Source organism: Sylvia atricapilla, chromosome 16, assembly GCF_009819655.1.
Source record: "Sylvia atricapilla isolate bSylAtr1 chromosome 16, bSylAtr1.pri, whole genome shotgun sequence".
NCBI classification, from domain to species: Eukaryota; Metazoa; Chordata; class Aves; order Passeriformes; family Sylviidae; genus Sylvia; species Sylvia atricapilla.
Genome location: NC_089155.1, coordinates 1,530,161 through 1,550,954, shown reverse-complemented (window position 1 = coordinate 1,550,954; position 20,794 = coordinate 1,530,161). Strand labels below are relative to the sequence as shown.

The 20,794-nt window shown below is 43.5% G+C and overlaps 1 protein-coding gene across 1 annotated transcript in view; it reads right to left on the bottom strand.

Annotated features, from left to right (window-relative positions):
* Positions 1–335: 335 nt before the first annotated feature.
* Positions 336–20,794, bottom strand: part of CPNE1 (copine 1) — a 37,829-nt gene continuing 17,370 nt past the window's right edge. Inside the window, 11 exon segments of the mRNA XM_066330537.1 lie at positions 336–1,408; positions 1,411–1,464; positions 1,467–1,494; positions 2,230–2,463; positions 4,194–4,327; positions 11,592–11,649; positions 11,743–11,829; positions 12,811–12,909; positions 16,404–16,475; positions 17,508–17,706; positions 18,151–18,278. Coding sequence (XP_066186634.1) covers positions 1,380–1,408; positions 1,411–1,464; positions 1,467–1,494; positions 2,230–2,463; positions 4,194–4,327; positions 11,592–11,649; positions 11,743–11,829; positions 12,811–12,909; positions 16,404–16,475; positions 17,508–17,706; positions 18,151–18,278 — 1,122 coding nt within the window. The 3' untranslated portion in view covers positions 336–1,379.

The following is a 20,794-nucleotide window of genomic DNA, read 5'->3' as shown; positions in this document are numbered from 1 at the left end:
GCCCTCACTCAGGCTTGTAACTTAACCAATTTCAGGGCTGGATCACAGATGCAGTCTCTCAAAGTATTCTCACCACTTTCTGTTTATTGGGTAGAACACACAAATTCTTTTGTAACTTCACAGTAAAAGAACATCTCATCTTGCTGCAGGAAAAGGCTGTGGTATTTAGCAGTCTTAGTGATTAAAGCTGAACAAAATTAACAATGATGGACAAACTGGCTGTGCTATTTTCTTGGATCTCACTGAACCTAGGCTCAACTCAGATACTGAAACAACATCATCCACATTGCTGGAAAACAAAAGGAAAATCCAGGAAGGAAATAAGAGTCCAGACATTTTGTCAAAGTCAAAGTAGAATATTTATTTACGCAACTGAAAGTAATGACACTTGTAGTGCAATGACAAGCCCAAGTTTCTTTATCATTACTTGGAAATGAACCATCTTGCTCAAAACATTTGTGCTTTGCTATCATGTGCCTGTTCTACAGTTCCAAGATCATGTAATGCACACTTCACACTACTGAGGATAAGGAAGCACCTTCTTGGAGTTCCACAGGTAAGTTACTTCTTAATTTTGTAACTTGTGGGATATAAAGAATTCACTCAAAGCACCTTCATTTCATTGTTTCCAACTGCTGCATTTTTAAAGTCACATTAATGTGACTCAATCTCATCCCAATCCATTAATTATTAATCCTCATTTAACCCCATAATTAAGCAAAGTGCAATGTTCTTGAACTATAACTATGGCTTCAAGCAGGCGTTAATCACAGAAAACAAATTTGTTAACAGAAAAATGTGATTAAAAAGAATAGAGAAAGGTATGGTCACTGAAACAAAAAAAAACCCATACTGGCACTTTATGAAGGCACAACAGGAACTACCTCAGGCATCCAATCAATAGTCCTTGATCACATCCAGAAAAGAAGGGTCCCCATTTCAAAGGCAGTTTGATAAAAGACACGATCAAGGAGCACACTGTAAGTGTCATTACAGCACACACAGCTGCAACATTTCTCTCACGAGGCTCAGCACTAGAGGATCAGTTCAGAGGCTCACCCTGACAGTGAGGAGCAGACGGGCTGTGTCAAGCAACTATGTGCGGTGTGATGTGTCACAATGTGTTGCTGTTGCAAGGTAGAAAACCAACAAGGTCGATCTTTCTGTGACAAGAACTTCCATCAGTTGGAGGTTTTTCTGTATCTACATTTCTTCCAATAGAAATAGGGAAGATCAAAGACTCCGCGCAAGCAGGTGAAAGAAGTGGTGTGACTGGTGCAATCTCAAGGCACTGAGCACCCACAGTGTGTAAGAGAGAGCATGGCTACAGGCAGCTCTCCTTCACCCCAGTGTTACAGGTAGCCACGGCTAGCCTGAATCTACATCACCTTGATTTCTGGCAGCTTCAGGGGGGCAACCGCTGCCATTTATAGTATGACACTAGCTGCTTGGGCACTTCAGCTGAACCATCTGGGACAGTGCTTCTTGGGGAGTCTGGAAAGAGAATGGGGAGAATAAATCAGAAATACCACAAAGAACAGATTGGGCAGCCTAGTGAAACACTCTCAGAGAATTCAGAACACCTGCCTCAATCATTCTGTTTTATGAATTGCTTGGCTACAGCTTTAGGAGCACTTCCAATCAGTCTCAGGTGAGCACTGCTGATGAAAACTGCTTGTCCTCACCTCAACTTCAGACTCACATAGCCCTTATATGGCCCTAGTCTGAGTGAAAAACTGCCCTAGCCACTAACAATGTCTTTTATCTTGGGTTTTCATTTGAATCACTCAACCCAACTGACCATGGAAAGTGCAGGAATGCAAATGCCAAGAGGGGAAGTCAGGGAGCTGGTGAGTGACTGGACTGTTTTCAATAGCAAGGAAGATTGTATTGTCAGTCTCTGATGTTGAGGCCTGTGAGTGATTGAAGTTGAGATCAATCTTAGTTCTTTGCCTAAATGTTCACATGCCAAGTCAGTGAACATCCTCTTTAACCCTGCAGTAGCCAAGAGATAGTATACAAAATCAATTATACAATAAGGGCTCTCAAGAATTGCAAGACAGCAAGACACAGCTTTGAACACAGAAGCCAAAATCCAACTCTCACTGGGAACACGCAGCACACGCATGTCCTCTGAGCATGCAGCTTGCTGCCTTGTCAAGACCATGATCATTTTTAGAATTCATACATCCTGGCATTGAGACTCTTCTGAATTTAAAAACAACATACATTTTTGAACTGTCGGAAAGGCACAAACTAGATGACGTCCCATGCTGGCTCTCCTGTCACAGGTACCAGAACACTGCTGTCTCCATCAAGGAACTCCATTGCTTTAAAATCAGCTTCACCAACACCAACAATGATAATGGACATGCGCAGCTTAGAGGCATTAACAATTGCTTGCCTAGTTTGGTCTAGATCGGTGATCTGTCCATCTGTAATGATCAGCAAGATAAAGTATTGCTGAAAAGCATGAGAAAGCATCCTTGTAGGTATACATGGCTAATAGTTGGGTATTTTGACACTAGAGCTCACATAATTGAAGGGAGATAGAGCTTACGCTAAGAAAGAAATCAGATGTTGCTGTGCCTGAGACAAAACCAGAACATTAAAGAAACTTACGTTCATTTGCATTTTTTCCTATGACTGATGATTTTCATTGTGCACTTCCAATATTCTCTGTTGGAAAAGAGAAAAAAGAGAAAGGATTAAGTTCATTTTATAAAGAACAGTTATATCAATTGGCAAAAAGTCCTAGAGACAAAAATACTACTAAATTAACACAGCTGCACACCAAATTCACTGATAGGTGCTGTTTTACAGACTGGCATTCAGAAAGTCTACAGATATTTAATATCCCTGTAGTATAACACAAAAAACCTTGGTTCTTTTGTTATTAATGATTTAAATTGGAAGCATTAGAAATCTCAAAACATAGCAGTGATAAATAACATGAGATGTTCTAGAGATAACAGGAGAGGAAGAATGCAGGAGCTTTTCCAGAAAGAAAGGAATACCTCAAACCAATGCCTTAGCATGGTAAAGTGTTTAAAATTTCTATTGTTTCTCAGAAGCTGATGTTTAGTACCTGGTTCTGAAATTAGCAATTGCTGTTTTATAGCAGCTGTTTACAGACTTAAAAAGAGGCAAACACAATGAAAATGAGAGAAAACTGAATTTCCAATTCCAAAGCAAAATTAACACAAATTGCTGTACCCGACTGCTGACAGATTCTTTATTTAAATAGTTAGGTTTAAGTCTGAAAGAAGAAGTAGAAATATTTAACATATTATGAGAATTAGGAAGATTTCCCCAAAGTGCTGCAAAGGTTAAAAAATACCCTCAGAAATCTAAGAAAAGGATCTCCTTAGCCCAAGTGCCTCATAGTATGTGAAATGCATTTAATATACACACAAACCTAGGTAGCACCAAAAATACTGACAGAGCTAGGTGATAAAACAAGCTATACAGTATATGTCTAAACTCTTTCTGATTGGTCTGTCAAAATGAAATCAGCTAAAATCTATCAGGATTTTAGCTCCAAAATCCTTCATCCTTAAGCAAAATGAATGAATTTATCTCCAAATCCTTCATCCTTAAGCAAAATGAATGAAGTTTAAAGAAATGAAGTAAATTTTTAACAGCAACCATGGCCACAGCAGCATACAAACAAGCCCATGACCACAGAGAAGCACAGATACTCTGCAATCAGCACACTGATTGAACAGATCTCAGAGTCCATGCCACTGTGGTGGGACAGATAGCCAAGTCCTCTAGTAGCTTCTTAAAAGCTTTTTCTCAACATTCTTGAGAGCAGAATTGTTTGGCACAAAACTCTATTCTTTGTGCATGGCGTACAGGTGACAGAGCTTGGTAAGAGAGATCAGAGTGAGGCAATTGCTGTCTCAGTCGCACTGGTCTAACAGCCAATACAGCAGCCCTGTACAATGCAAAAGTAAGTACAGTGCCAGCAAACTGGCAATGAAACTAATGTGTCTACCCAGTATAGGTTCACATCAGTATGTACCAAGATAGCATCGACATGCTCTCTGTAGGCTGACAACAGAAGACCAAACTTGGGATTCTAAGGAAGGAAGATAACATCAATTTACTATTCTATTCTATTCAGTCATAAACATGGAAAACAGAAACATTAACCCAAAGAAGATCCACAGTAAAGGCCTTGCACTCACTGCAACAGCTCCTTGTTGCAGTGAGTGTGCTGCAAACTTTGCCATGTGGTTTATAATAGGAGAGAAGTTTGTTGGCCTGTAGAGTCTGATCTGAGGCAGAATCTGGTGGTAGGAATCCACTATTTCTTGGATCCCTGCAACGCAATGAAAGGAAAGCTGCCACAAGAGCCCACAATTCCTCCAGTCATTATTTTATAAGCATTACTAAACAGCATAGCCAGAAGACAACTCACACAGCTGTGAACTCCTGAAGGGCAAATAAACAGCAGCATAACAGGAAATACAAGAAGCACAGAGATAAAAACAGTGGATGGCTGCAGAGATTGGATTTGCACATTTCTTCCCCATTCTACAATTCTTCACATCAGTCTTTGTGCCTTTAACATCACAAAGCCCAAGATTCTAGCTTTTGAGATGGCAAGACTGATTGAGAAGGCTTTAAACTATGTTTGAAGGGGGAAGGCAGTAAGACCAGGCTTGGCATACATGAGCCAAGGGCTGGCATGCTAGCATTGGGCGTGAAATCAAAAGCCCAGCTGAAGTGCATCTATGCCCTGCTGACTTTGAAGTGTGTATCACCAGAACACACCTGCATACTCACAGAGACAAGCCAGGGACTCCTGTGATAATAAAAGACAAAAGGGAAACAGCAGAGAATTATCTCAAAGGAATTATGAGTGTTCCTCCAGGAAGGCAATACAGCCAACAGCCCAGCTGAGTGCTTTACACCAATGCACAGAGCACAGGCAACAAACAGGATGACCAGGAAGCCACCGGTGCTGCTAGAAAGCTAAAACTTTGTGACATTATTGAAACTTGGTGGCACACCCATGGGAATCCCATCACTGGAGTACAGCTATCAATAGCTAAAGGCTGTGAGGAAGGAACAGGAGAGTAAGGAGAGGTGGAGGGCTTGCCCTCTATGCCTAGAGATGAATTAGAGTGTGAAGAGCTGTCTCTGAAGAATAGGCATGTGGGTAAAAATCAGAAAGTCTGTGGGTAAAAATCAGTGACCAAGGCAACAAAGGCAACTTCATAGTTGGGGTCTACTACAGGGCTGGCTGATCAAGGGGAGGGAGCCTGTTGATGAAGCCTTTCTGCTCCAGCTACAGGAGGCACTGCACACACAGGCTTCTTTGTCCTGCTGGGGGATTTTCAACTGTCCTGATATCTCCTGGGAAAGTAGCACAATGAGCTGTAGGCAATCCAGGAGACTCCTGGAATGCATGGAGGATAACGTCTTGACCCAGGTTATCAACAGCCCCGCCAGAGAGGATGCATTATAGGATCTGTTGGTCACCAACACAAGGCGGCTAATTGGGAACATCATGACGAGACGCAGCCTGCACTGCAGCGATCATGCATTGGTGGAATTGGCAGTCCTGAGAAATATAGGTCAGGTAAGAGTACAGTTAGACCCCTGAAGGTTAGGAAAGCAGACTTCCAGCTCTTCAGGGAGATAGTTCGTGAGATCCCCTAGAACACTGCCTCAGGGACAAGGGAGAAGAACATAGCTTGGCAGATTTTTAAGGAAGCCTTCCATAGAACACAAGAGCTATCAATCCCAGGAGCAAGAGTGGCAATGTCAATCAGGCAAGAGACCAGTATAGCCGAGTAGAGAACTGCTGGTCAAGCTAAAGTGAAAGAAACAAATGCATAGACAGTTGAAGCTAAGGTGGGTCACCCAGGAAGAGCATAAAATTGTGTAGAGATAGCCAAGGTGGAGCTGGAACTGAACCTGGCAAGGTAGGCAAAGAGCCAAAGGAAGGACTTCTACAGACCCATTAACCAGAAAAGAAAATCAAAGATGTTAGCCCCTGATCAACAATGCTGGAAAACTGGTAACAACAGATGAGGAGGCAGGGTACCCAATAGCTTTTTTGCCTCCGTCTTCAATGGCAAACTCTCTCCACACCTCTTGAGTGGATGGACAGCAGGATGAGAACTGGAGGAACAAAGTCACTCCCACTTTAAGTAAAGATCAAGTGTGTGATCATCTGAGGTATATGAATGTATTTAAGTCTATAGGACCCATAGACACATCCCAGAGCCCTCAGTGAATTGGCTGATGGAGTTGCCAAGCCACTCTCCATGATATTTGAAAACTCATAGCAGTCAGACAAAATCCCAGGTGACTGGAAAAGGGGAAATTGTCCCCATCCTTTAAAAGGGTAGAAAGAAGGACCATGGGAACTACCAGCCTGTCAGCCTCACCTCTGTGCCTGGGAAGATCATGGAACATATCCTCCTGGAAGCTCTGCTAAGGACATGGAGGTGGTTCAGGACAGCCAGCATGGCTTCACCAAGGGCAAGTCCTCCCTGACCAACCCAGTGGCCTTCTACTATGGCATAGCTCAGTAGGGAGGGGACACAGATGACATTTATCTGGACTTAGTAAAGCCTTTGACACAAATCCCCAAAACATCCTTCTCTCTGAATTGGAGACTGATGGATTTGATGAGTGGACTGTTAGATGGATAAAAAAGTGATTGGACAGTCACATCCAGAGGGTAGTGCTCAACAGCTCAGAGTCCCAATGGGCATCAGCAACAAGTGGGGCCCCTCAGGGGTCCGTACTGGGACCATGTTATTTAATATCTTCATTAGTACATGAAGGGAACAAGCGGACCCTCAGCAGGTTTGCAGATGACACACATGAAGGACAGGGCCACCCAGAGGCAGCTGGACAAGCTGGAGATGTGGCCCATGGGAACCTCATGAGGTTTAACACGGCCAAATGCTGGTGCTGCACCTGGGTTGGGTATCAATCCCTGTAATTGATCCAGACTGGGGCAGGAACAGATTGAGAGCAGCCCTGTGTGTGCTGGCATCCAGAAACCAACCACGTCCTGGGCTGCATCAAAAGAAGAGTGGGCAGCAGGTCAAAGGAGAGGGTTCTGCTCTGCTCCCCTCAGGTGAGGCCCCACCTGCAGTGCTCCATCCAGCTCTGGAGTCCTCAGCACCAGACAGACACAGACCTGGTGGAGCCAGTCCAGAGGAGGCCACCAACTTGATCAGAGGGATGGAGCATCTCTCTTTGGAGGAAAGGCTGAGAGAATTGGGTTTGTTCAGCCTGGAAAAGAAGAGGCTTAGGAGTGACATAATTGCAGCCTTCCAGTTCCTAAAAGGGGCTTACAAGAAAGATGGACAGGGACTTTTTACAAGAGCATGTAGTGACAGGACAAGGAGGAATGGATTCAAATTGAGGGTAGGTTTAAATTAAATATTAGGAGGAAATTCTTTGCTGTGAGGGTGGTGAGGCACTGGAAGAAGTTTCCCAGAGTAGTTTTGGCTGCCCCTTGCTTGGAAGTGTTCAAGGCCATGCTGGATAGGACTTTGAGCAACCCTGGTCTAGCAAAAAGTCTCCCTGCCCATGGCAGGGGTTTGAAACTAGATGATCTTTAATATCCTTCCCAATTCAAACCATTCTATGATCCTGTGAAGTTGCAGGAAAAATAACCTAGCAAAGATATGCTGAAGACTGTCTACCTTGTCAGTTTACCTTGTTTAATTGGTTATGTTCTAATTAGACAAGGTCAGAAGCTCTTGATAACACCTAACTTTTCATTTTCTTTGTGCAGAAGTTAGAAAGCAATCCCCGATTGAAGATTCAACCATTTCTGCAACAGAAATAGCAATCTCAATTGTTTTTTTAATACAAAAAAGTTTTCTCAGGTTAACTAAACAAATTTTTTTAAAAGTTCTATTTTTAATGGTACATATTCTTCTATTAATCCATCTAAATTGGCCTATTCCAGGCTTGTATCAATGCAGCTTCCTTTGCCTCTACTATTTACATTGTCCACCATCAGGTTTTAGCAGGGTGCCACTCACAACTGCTATTGTATAGCAGGACCCTAAAAGTTCACAGACCCAGATCCCAGTGAGACAGACAAGGCTGAACTAAGAAATGCTTTGATTTTAGCATTGAATCTCTAATTCCACTTTTTCTTGGCCTAAGACCAGAGAGAAAAACTAAGTGAAAAATGCTTGTTCAAGAACAATTCTGTGTGACAGCATGCTGAGAGGGATCTCAGCCCTTAAAGGTCATGATCTAGCACTGGGAACAGCCCTTAAATACAGCAGTGTGCTGGGGTGACCCTGGCTGGAAATAAGATGACCATCAAAGCCATTTATCACCCCACTCTTCAGCTGGACATGGGAGAGAAAATACAGTAGAGCTCATGGGTCAAGGTAAAGACAAGGAGATTGCTCAGCACCCACTTGTTATCATCAAACCAGATTTGATGTGGGGAAATTAGTTGAATTTGTTGCCAATCAAATCAGAATAGGATAAAGAAAAGTAAAAACTAAATCTTAAAAATATCTTCCCCTCATCTCCCCTCTTCTGAGGCTCAAATTCACTCCTAAATTCTCTCTCTCCTTCCTCTTCAGTGGCACAGTGAATGGGGGCTATGGTCAGTTCACATGTCATCTTTGCTGTTCCTTCCTCACCCAAAGCAGTGTCTCTCCTCACTCCTCCCCTGCCACCAGCACAGGGTCACTCCCACAGGAAACAATCCTCAATAAACTTCTCCCATGTGAGTCCTTCCCACAAGCTGTAGATCTGAATCAACTGCCCCTCCCACAAGGGCCCTCCCACAAGATGCACTCCCTCAGGAACAAGCTGCTCCAGGGTGGGGCGTCTATGGTATTTGCTCCCTCACTGACTCCATGGGCTGCTGACCATGAGCTGTCTCACCATGATCTTCACCACAAACTGCAAGGGAATCCCGGCTTGAGTGCTTGGAACACTTCCTCCTCCTCCTTTTTTATCAGCCTTGGTATCTCCAGTATTGATCCTCTCATATATTCTCACTCCTTCCCTCTGATTTCTGCCACACAGGGTTTTTTCCCCTGCTTCTTACATCTGTTATCCCACCATCACTGGTGGGCTTGGCCTTTGCCAGTGATGTCTTGGAGCTGGCTGGCACTGGCTCCATTAGACAACGGGGAAGCTTCTGGCAGCTTGTCAGAGAAACCACCCCTGCAGTCCCTACTACCAAAACCTTGCCATACAAACCAAACATAACCTGAAACCACCTCCACCGAAGAAGATGGCTATGAAACAAAGCAAGCTTTTAAGACTGTTCTGGGTTGACCTGCCTCCTATCCAATATATCCCATATCTTGGGTACATTGTTGTGTCTGGCAGCTGCCCCTCTGGCGGGGCAGGGCCTGCTGTCTGGCTTGCTTTTGCTTTGCTGCTGGCTTGCTCGCGCTGGCTCTCTGCTCTCTGCTGCTTGCTTTTACTTGGTCTGTTTTTTTTCGGTTTTTTCCCTGTTGTTTCTCTTTTTTCTTTTCTTTTTTCCTTCTTTTCTCTCTCTCTCTCCTGCTGCCCCTGCCGCTGCTTCTGTTTGGTTTTTTTTTTTCCTTCCTTCCCCCCACCCCAAGGTTTGAACCGGCTCCAGACCTGACCTGACAAGTTGGAGAAGTCCCAGGCCTGCAAGAGATGCGTCGCACCCTCCTCATTCACAAGTAACCCTTTTCCCACTTTCGGTGTTGGGGAGTGTTCTTTTTCATTGTCAATAAACCGGTTTTTCCACTTTTCCTCCAAGGTATTTTTTCCTTCCCGAACCCAGGGCTGGGGGAAGGGGTGGTGGAGGTTTTGGTTTAGGGGACTCCTTTTGGAGGTTCTTCCCTAATTTATTCCAAACCAGGACAAAGACAAACTTTAAAAGAGAGTGGTCAAACATATCCACATGTATCCACACTTCTCGTGAAGTAACCCTGGTTTCTAACAGCATCAGCAGATGGTGGCTCTGGATGAAATCCTAATAGGCACAGGGCTGAGCTGAATCCCTTGCCATCTGTAATCCAGCAGAAGTAACCAAGCTGAAGCAACAAAAATTTTAGTACAGATTGTCAATCAATTAAATCTAGACCACTTCACTGAACCTTATGGAGCTTGCATAGAAATCTGCATCACATCTGCTTTTGTCATCATCAAGGTGAGAGTAAAGTCATATTTGCCCCATGTCTTGGTGCTGCATTTGATTTTCATCAGTTGTGAAATAAACGCAGCACTTCAAACGTCTCTCCCCCTCAGTGACATTATTAATAAAGAGGTGTCCTAACTTTGGAAATAAGAGTCGCTGGAGTTGAAGTTCAAAGCAAACTCATGAGATACTTTGGGAAATGGAACATTACAAACAGGGAATGCAGACATGGACAGAGCAAGGACCCAGCTATGAGGAACCTGAGCTCCAAACTCAAATGCAGTAAAGAACTTGTCCCTGTAAAGAAAGGGCAACATCAAAAATGAGAAAGAGCAATTCTGTAATAACTCACTCTTTGGTTTTATTCATCAAAAGTAGCTGGAGACCAAGGCAGAATTCCTGCCATAATGAATAGGTACATCATCTAGCTGCCCATGGCCTGGCACCAGGTATCCAATGATTTCAGGCTTGGGCTTGAGAGTTAGGTAATTTCTTTCAGTGCAGCACCCCACAGGATTCTCAGGAAATTTTGAAGTAGCAGGAGAAAAGCCAGACCAATCCCAGCCTGAGTACAAGACAAAGCAGACAAGCATGTTCCCATTCCCACTGAACTAAAAAGGACATTCATGTTTGCAATGCATCATCTGCAACAAGGGATCAGTGCCCAGTTGAAGCACCAAGGGACTCAGAAGGGACCAGTCAAGCAAATACACCAAATTATGAAGGGCTGCCATTGCCATTCCTAGCACTGACAGAAGCAAGAGGAAACAGCAGCAGCTCCTAAAGGGGTCTCCCAAGGAATGGCAGCCCCTCAATCATTAAAACAGTGCAGGGCTAGAACAAGCTGTGACACATTTTTGACATGGTGACTAAATCAGTCAGGATCATTACATACATGTCATAATCCTGGACTACACTTCCCACACTCCAGATGGCCATCAGGTGCTTTTTTATCCCCTCTGGGCTGATGTAGTCAAGAGAATCTGATGACTTGGGATCTCCATTGGAGGCAGTGAAGTCTACAGCCACCTGATCAGGCAACATGATGGCAGCAGCATTAGTCCAGCATCAACACAAACAAATGAGAAGAACCTAACTATATCCAGAAACAGGGTTAGCTCACGCTCACACAGTTCCTCTCCTTCCAGGCACACAGCAGCTGTACACAGGGAGGACATGCACACAAGCCTGCACCCCTTTTTCCATCTGGGTACAGGTACTTCCAAGCTATAGCAAGCCTTTCCACTAAAAGACTGAACCAATTTCTCAAAAGAAGCCCTAGCTCCATAAAAATGCTACTTGATCACAAAAAGCAAAAATACTTAAGTGTTTCGCAGACTTCATCACTGCAAATTCACACTGCATTTGCAGTCACTCATGCTGCCAATAAAAGTACTGAACACAACCTCACTGCTTTTGTCCTGTCATCGACCAATACAAGCAGTGGGGACCAACTCACCATAAAGTTTATCTGACAGCCGCCCATTATAGTCCAGAAATGAATGTTCTTTCTCCATCTAGAGGAACAGACAGACATTGTCACACCTACTCATTTCACTACAATCAGAAAACAAAAAAGCAAAAAAACCCCTCAACAAAAATCTTCCTACCTTGCAGGATTTTATCCTAATAATGGCAGAGTTTTTATAGTTGTTTTCCTTTTGTTTTTTCTCAGGATGAATGCATTCATATTCCACCTAGAGAAAGCAAGTTCCAGAACATGTGCCTTTACAGGAGAACAAATTATTGAAACAGTGTGACACATTTCACAATTTTAGAGTTACCAAAATACCCAGCAGAATTAAGAAATTTAATTTTTAAAGATCTGCAACTACTTTGGCCACTATCTGATAAGCTAAACAGGATGCTTTTGCCACCAGCACTGGGCAGAGGAGGCAAAAATCTCAGGATGGGGAGACCAAAAAAGCCTAGGCCATTGGTTCCCAGTGTCAGTGTTGCCATGCTTGGATTCACTCACACTGGTTCTAAATTCACAAGGGCTGGAAAAAAGGCAAGAACCTCTCACCCACTTTTGGATTATGACCAATCAAGTTGCCTGGCAACTGGAGTAGTCCTGGGCTACGTCCTATGTGCAAATACATCTGCCTGACTTCAGGTGGGACATCTCTAGGAGAATGAGACATCAGGTTTTCACTACAGACAACAAACCAAAACCAGCACCAGCAGCATGTGACTCAACTTACTCTAGACTGGATGACCAAGACAAGTGCCCCTTGGAAGGACTGCTGCTCTCTGTTAGCTGACAAGGTGACCAGAATGCTAAGGAAGGTGACCAGCTCCAGCATAAACATTATCTGAGACAAGCTGTGCTTCTGGACTCATCTGTTACAGCACCAACAAACATTTCCGTTTTCACTTGACTCAGCAGAGGCCAAAGCAAGCTGAACTGCTGGGAAAAGTAGCTCAGCAGACAATAGGGCCAGCAGATGACAGGCTCAAGGGTATTTTTAGAAATAGGAATGGTAACAGAACCCAAAGAAAACAAAGAAATCTAATTCCCACACCAGTTTTTATTCTTTCCAAATGTTGGCTTATTACAAAAACACAAAAATACATGTTTGGAGGCAACAATAAAGTGCATATCTGAAGTCAGTATTAGAAAGGGGGTTTGAAAGCCTGAATTCTGGACTAAGTTAGCTGGGGCTGAGGAAGCTTACCGGAGACCTGGCACCAGCTGTCTGCATCTTTGCCAGGATCGTTTCCAAAGTGCATATCAAGTCATGTGGGCCATCACTGTCATGATCTGCACACTGCCCCTGAAAGGAGAAGAGAGCAGGTGATGGGCAGACGCCCTGCATTAGGGGGACTGGCCATGGCTCACTGTCCCATCTCCTGTCTGACAGCTCTGCATCGATGTTGGTGAACTCCCCCATGCCATCAGGACTGGAGACAAAATTAAAAAAAAAAAAAATCTTTCCCTAGTTTAAATGTAAGAGATTAAATAAATAAATAAATAAATAAAAATTAAAAAGAAACATTAACCCCCCCACAGCCCAGATGTGTAAATATGAGGTCATTCAGGAAAAGACATGCAACTGGGGTAACGGAAACAAGGAATTAAAACTTTGTTATCTAAGCTATGCTCTTTTTTTCTGTCCAACAATAGCATCAATTTACAAGGAAATCCTAATTTCAATGGAACAATAAGTCTGTCTATTTTGTCATTTTATATCAACCAAATTAGAAATACTTTATTAATAAACAGTCAGTTTTATATCAGCATGAAGGCTTCAGAACTAGTTAAGATGCAAAAGAGCAATGCATTTACAAATAAAAATATACTAATAACTATGGCTTACTGCAACATGGTGTCATAGCTCTCAGTAAAATCACCAGTGAAGAGCATTTCTAACATGTTCAGTGCCTATGACTGCAGAACACAAGTAATTCCAGAAGCAGTAAACTAAGGGACATTTGTAAGCAGCTCCCTTCTCCTCCTCTGAAGCTCACATGCCACACAGATTCAGGAACTCTCTTTTTGAGATCTGCCTTTAGTAGTCAAGAAATTGATGTTACTCCAGTATAAACCAATAACAGCTTTTTCCTAAGGACAATGGGACAAGACGAACCTATGGGTAACAGCCCAAAAAGCATGTCAAATGCAATGGCTAGATATCTGAATTTGACACAGGGTTCTGTAAACGACTATTCAGATCTACTGGGGATCTTACACTGGGATCAGTGGAAAACATGTCCAAACAGCCAGGTCAGTTTATGGCCTAATGCAGTCACCTAAATGGGAAGCATCATGGCATACTTCAGTGTCTTTATGGCAAATGACACCACAGAGACTGTTCCCCCCCTCTCCTCCTCCATCCTTCCCACCTCACTTCTGCTCTTCTCTTCTAGACACTCCACCATGAAGCAACTTCCTTCCCTCCTGAACTTTTCTCAGCTTCTCCCAACAATTCTGATGTTTTACATCAGCCAAAAGCAACTGCATCATGCCAGGGAGGTCTTCTCTTGTGCAGAAGCCAGGATGCAGACTCCCCATGAAGGGTCTCCTTTATGCCAGCACACCTGGAGAGCTGCAGAGAATCCAGCAGCTGCCATCTCCACACACCTCCATAGCCATGCCAAGGACTAGTTTTGTTATAGGTTCACAACATGGTGTGGCTTAAAACAAACCTCTTTTTACAAGGGTTTTCTCTAAGACAGGCCAAGATTCACTGCAGGCAGCCCATAGAGTGGTGCACCCTGGCCCGGGAATAGGGTAGGATCTTTCCCCCCTCCCACCCTACGCCACGATGGCCCTTACATAGCAGCTGCTAATGGCTCACACCATCTGATCCAGGGGTGGAAGATAAGGTATCTATCAGCCTCTCCCCCACTGGCATGGCTTTGAAACATCTGCAGCTGCCAAGGCAGAGATCACCTGACCACCGCAGGCCTGGGCAACCTTTAACTCCTTCCTGACACAGATTGAGACTAAAAACTCTAACCCTTCTCGGAGATGAAACAAAAGGCCAAATTGGAGACATGTAAAGGGACAATATGGAGATCTCAAAGTCAGCAAAGGAAGAGTGACTTTTAAGTGGTAGAGATGTTGAGTAGCCTTGGTTCTAGGCTGAAAATCTCCTATGGATTATGTTAACAGGATAATATTTTAAATTGTGGACAGTGTAACTTGGAGAGATGATTGATGGATTTGAGAAAAAGTATCTGTAATGAGCTGAGTGAGTATTTTGGTGCCTCCATGAGAGGTTGAACATAGAGAGAGACGAGAAGAAGCTCTCTGCCAGTGAAGAAGTAAGAAGACTATCTCTGTTCCCTGAGTTGCAAAAGATCATTTGGGTTTTTTTGAAAAACCTCATTTTTAAATGGTATCACCCCAATTTGTGAAATCCATGGCCCATAAGTAGTCATGGGAAAGGCTATGTGATATGGTAAGGTCCACAAATGCAAATTCTTCTGGGCAGGCTGCTTTTTGTGTGAAAGTTACCAAACCACAGGACTTACTTCTCTCACTTAAAGACTGAATGAAAGACTGTTTTATAAGTAGTACTGATCTCAAGTTCTGAGTTTTGCCTGTTTACATTGTTTGTAGAAAATAAGACAAAGAGTTGATTTTAAAAATTGTGGGGTTTTTTTTCTTTTCTTATTTTCTTCTCATAATGTATGTTAAGAAAATCTATCTGGTTTTGCTTCTAAGTTGAGCCTGCTTTTGCCTTTTTCTCCCAAAATCCTATCTCTCAGTTAGCAAACAAATTTGGCAAATGTAAAACTTCCACATAACTGGTGCCGTGATTCAGATAACCAAACCTAAACCACAACAAAAAGGAAGAGAGACTCTCTTCTCACTTGCTGTCCATGGTCAGACTCCCCACTCAGGTAGCTCCATCCAGTCAGCAGGCAGAAAATAAAACATTTGCTGCAGCCATAGTGAGCAGAGTATCTTTTTATAGGATACTTCCTCTGAAAAACTGGTGCAAAGCGTGACCAGCAGTGGGACTCTCACCTTTAGCAAGAGTAAACTTCTGATCAACTCAAGGAAAACAATGTGTAGAAATTCTATCTCTGATCTGTACACAAGCTGTCATGTTCCAACAATGGTCTGCTTGTAAAACTCCAGAAATGGATTTGATTTACCTAAGAAATCCTGCACACAAAAACCCAGAAGTAATCAGCCTCCTCTATATTTTACCAAAATGAATAAACTAATTCTTAGTTAATTAGTAGACAATACTTCATACAAAGAACCAAGACAAACAAACTATACATTCATTTTCTTTCCTCACTTTTATTTTCCTTTTAAAACTGCTGCACTCTGTAAGTCATCAGCATTTATCATCTCCAGTTCCAAGACCTCCTTCCTCAGACCACTTTTGTCCCTACAAATCACAGTTTTGCTAACTTTGAGTTAGATCTGTAAATCCCTGTATTGGTCTTTGGCTTAAAATAACATTGAGCAGAGCATCTAAATTTCCACCTTCTCTTCTTTAACAAAAAATACAGAAATATCAGATCACTGGAGACAATTATGTACCTGATTTGTATTCATATATAGAACATTCCAAAGCCAAAATAATACCTCAAAACCTAAGCGTGGCAGTTGAGTTTCTAGTTTTACATTGTGAACTTCAACATGCAACTGCATCTCTAATTTACTCCACTGTAAATAACACAAAAAACAGCAAACTTTTGCTCACACATGGATTAGGGCTTAGCTGAATGTCTGTAAACACAAACAAAAGGCACAAAATGTAACTACTAGAGAAGCATGCAATATAATTTTTTTAAAAATAAATACCTCTTTGTTCAAATTTTGGGCTTCAATTTCCAAGTATACAACCCTGGTATCCTTAATCTCCTCTGCTGAAATCTGTGCCATGGAAATTTAGGGTGGGGGGGAAAATGTAAACAAGAAATCAGTTTTGCTTATATTCTGTCCATAAAATAAACTGTAATTTCATTTAAATATCTCTCTCCTGTATACATGTAGGATTTGAAGACAGACTAAAAGGAAACCAGAAAAGCCACTTTATCCCAGACAACATACTGAGAGTTTTTTCAAACAAAAGCTTTATCTATCGTAATAACGCCCTCTCCTGCTGGCTTTCCCTGCTTCAATTCCAGCAGTTGGGTGAACACTGAACTGGAGACAACCTAAGGTTAGAACACCAATAATAAAAATATCATGTTATACAAAGAGGACAGAATTACTCTTCAGATGCAAAGTTTTCAAACTCTCATGAAAGTTCTAAAAATATTTAATGTGTTTTCAACAGTGACAGCCAACAGTCAGTGCTCCTGAACAGTCTGAAAATCATCTTTTCTCACTATCCAGGAAACAGTGCCCACAAACATGTCTCCAAACTTAACCTTAGCTTCCTATTTTTGCTACCTCTTCGACACAAGAGGCATTATCATCACAAGCAGTCAAAAAGCTACTGAAACTTAAAATACTGTTTAATTTATCAAGTCTTTCTTTAATAATATTAATCCCCCTTTTCTTCTCCTACCTAGCTATACAAATTCCTTCCCAGGAAATGAACATAGAATCTCAAATAGCCTTATTTCCCCTGATTTACCACCTCATGGTCACCTTGTGCAAAGGAAAACTCCATGAGAGTCCTCCAAGCACCATGCTTCCTTACTCCCAGACTGCCTTTAGTGCCACAAGTGCCACCTAAGTTAAGCAATTACAAAATGCGTGTATTTCTAACCTTTGCTTTGTGATCGACATACTGATTTTTCTAACCACATTCAATGGAAACACAAACAAACATGTTTAACAGTGTTTTCAAATTTAAATATGTTGAAGCCTCTGAGAAAGCAGATTTTCACTTCATTTTTCATAATAAAGCCAACTCTCACTGCTACTTTGTACATCACTTAACACATCTATACATACCTGTCCCACTGTGCACTCAATCCCTCCCAGGTAGTCATCATCGTTTAAATCAAAGGACTTGTTATCAATACCATACATGCCAAATTTCAGCTTCTGCACTTTCTCAAAGTAGTAGTCCACAACCAGTTTCTTGCAAAATTCAGGGTCTTGGCAGTTGATCTTTTCCGTGCAATCTAGCTGCACAAACACAGGAACAAAGCTGTTGACAATGAGTAAGAAACCCATATTCTTCCATACAGATTTTTACCTGCACCAGGTGAACACAGGCACCTGCAAGGCTACACACCCTGGACCGTGCCTCGTGCTCAGTGACAAACTGGACTCACAAAGAAAGGAAATGGCATTGAAAAACACTATTGTATGGGAAAATTCTGAAAACTAGGAGGAAAAGATGTATTCTGAAGTGTGTGCTTTAGGACAAGTCATACCATTACAAGTCCAAGCCTCCTGATGCAACTCTGAGCAAACAAGTCAGCAATTAAACAAAGCACTGAAGGTTTGAGCACGGGCAATGGGACTGCTCACCAAGCCTATATCTGAATTAAGTATGTCATGCACCTGCCAGGAAGACCTATGGGATGGAAAGGGGGAGACTCGGCGTGTTTGCACCCACCGTCAGCGCACGGCCACCGGCTACTCTTACCTCAGCCCACCGGCCACCGTCCGCGCCTGCAGCAGGACGCAGAGGGGGTCCGACCTGGATCCCAGGTCCCTGTCGAGGAGGCTCCGGCGGGACACGGACAGCTCCACCCGGGACACGCACGTGGCCATCTGCGGGCAGAGCACAGCGTCAGACGGCCCGGCCCAGACCCCGCGGCCCCCGGCGCGGCGGAGCGGAGGCGCGCGCGGGCAGGGCGGGGCCGCGGCCACCGGCGCTCCGCGGCCCCTCCCGCCCCGGGCGAGGCGGCTGCGGAGAGGCTCGGAACCTCCGCGGCGCTGGGCGCCAGCTGCGGCCCGCCTCGCCCCGCCGCCGTCTCTCGGCTCTTGAATGCACCTATTTCTACCGGGCTCCTCTCGTTTCCCCCCGCAGGAGCCCTTCTCACTGCCTCGGTGCGCGCTGCTGCCTGCCCTAGGTTTCTACGGAGGGCCAGGCCTGATCTCCCCGCCCTGGGCCGCTCACCGCCCCGCACAGGGACAGGGGCCTCCGTCCCGCCAGCGCTGCAGCCACCGCCCGGCGCCGAAGAGCCACCCCGCGCGGTGAAAACGCTGCCAAAGCCCCCCCGCTCAGCCACGAGAGGCACAGAGCCCCCGTGGTTTGCCGTGCTGGCTTCCAAGACACCGTAACATCAGCCCGCAAACGGGATAACTAAATTTTATTACACATTAAACTGCAGACACTTCTGTTTGAGGAACAGCTGTAATTCTCAAAATTTAATTCGAAGATAAGCCTTCAAGCATCAAAATATTACAGAGACTGGACAGTTCGAGGACTAGAGCTTTAAATGGGAATATTTCAGAGAAGCTTCTTCTGAGTCATGAAAATAAGGAAATACTTGCTTTGGCTTTTTAGTACCCAAGTATCCCATGGCTTCCTCATGAAGCAGGATGAATATATTTAACTCAAAGAGATGGGTTATTTTATGAGTTATCATCTCAAAGAGATGACTTTATTGTGCAACATTTAATCCCTTGGACATCCCAGTTGGCAATCTACCCTGGACAAATATTAACAAATATGCCAGTGCATGGCACTCAGGTGGTCCAGTGATAGTGGCAGGACAAAATCAGCACTCAGTAAAAATTAACAAAGCTTTTAGGCAAAGACAATCACAGTGCAGCTTTCAACTAAGGTCATCATAATCACTTCGTTTAACACCAGCATATTTAAAAAAAAAAACTTGTCTGAAGTAGTCTGGTGGTCAGCTGTTCAAACTACTGGCAGGAGCCACCCATTTTCCACTCAGTTGCCTTCAACTCCAAGATTCACAAAAAAACCCACTGACTTTGATAAATATATTTCTCCTAAAATCAAGTCACAGGTATCAAGTTTGTCTTTACCTACACACATCATTCCACCAGACCAGCTTTCATCTCACACAGACTCATATCTGTGCAAACAGACAACAGCAAAAATTTGCTTGACACCCACTAGCTGGCAACAAGATTAGGACATCCCATCCAGTCTGGGTTCCTTTGCCAACATTTTGCCTCTGTTTTTCTCTGCTGCAACAGAGAGTTCTGTACTAACAAGAAGCACCTTTCCTCCCCACTAGAGCTCAAAGCATCGAGAAGTAAAGCTAACCTCAAAGAAACAGCTCCCCATAATCTTTAGCATCACCAGTCAGCAGTGGTTCCTTTCTGGGAGGAAACCACTACTGCAGATCTTAAACTGCATGCAGAACAAGAACCCATACATATTTATTCCACTTTACAAAGACACCAAAAAGGAAGAATTTGAGATAGCAACTGTTAAACCTCACAATGAAGCCAGGAGGTGAAGGGAAGCAAGTCCTCAAACCTAATCACCTCTTATCTGCTACCTGAATCTCTTCTACAGATCAGCAGCAATGAAATTATGAAAATATTCCTCTGTTTCTATGATTTGACTTCCAGTACCCTAATACCCAGAAGGCTATCTCACCTGATTGTTTTAAATTTAGTAATGGCATAGGATTTCCTTTAAAATACAGCCCAGATGTTCTGCTGGACATTACAAACTACAAGGGACCCTTTCCCATGGTATCCTCTTGCTCCATCAGGAGATCACAGATGACTCACTGATGCACATAACCACCAAGACACAACAGAGCACAAGCAAGGCCAGCTGTTGGGAGGTGCTGAGCAGGAACTGTCCTAGCTGGCTGTATGCCCTTCCTCACCAAATCTGGGGACAAGAAAGCAAGTTTAACAACTACAGACTGTAGCCTGTAGAGGAAGAGCTCCTTTACAGATTCAGATTTTTTTTTAAAAAATAACCTATAAACACCAGTTTGAACCTCAGCCAGCACTTGTTTATAGATTACTGCCTATGGATGTCCTCAAAGACCCCACACAACCTTCTTTTTATTTCATTTGGCTACCCAAATGCACTGTATAGTGTTCTCCAGTTCAAGTCCATTCCTTGAACAGCAGCAGCAGAAAATCCTGGTCATAGACATCCCAGCAGGAAAAGCAATGCGTAAGTTGGTCTGCTAAAACACAGCATCCATTTCGGCCAAGCCTGAAGACCTGCTTAGCCCCCAGATAGGCAACTTTTCCCAGTTACCTTGCTCAGGCAATTATTTGAGCAGCACAAATCTCTGGAAATCTGCCTGCATTTGAAAAGCTTAGAAAGATCAAAAGTTCAA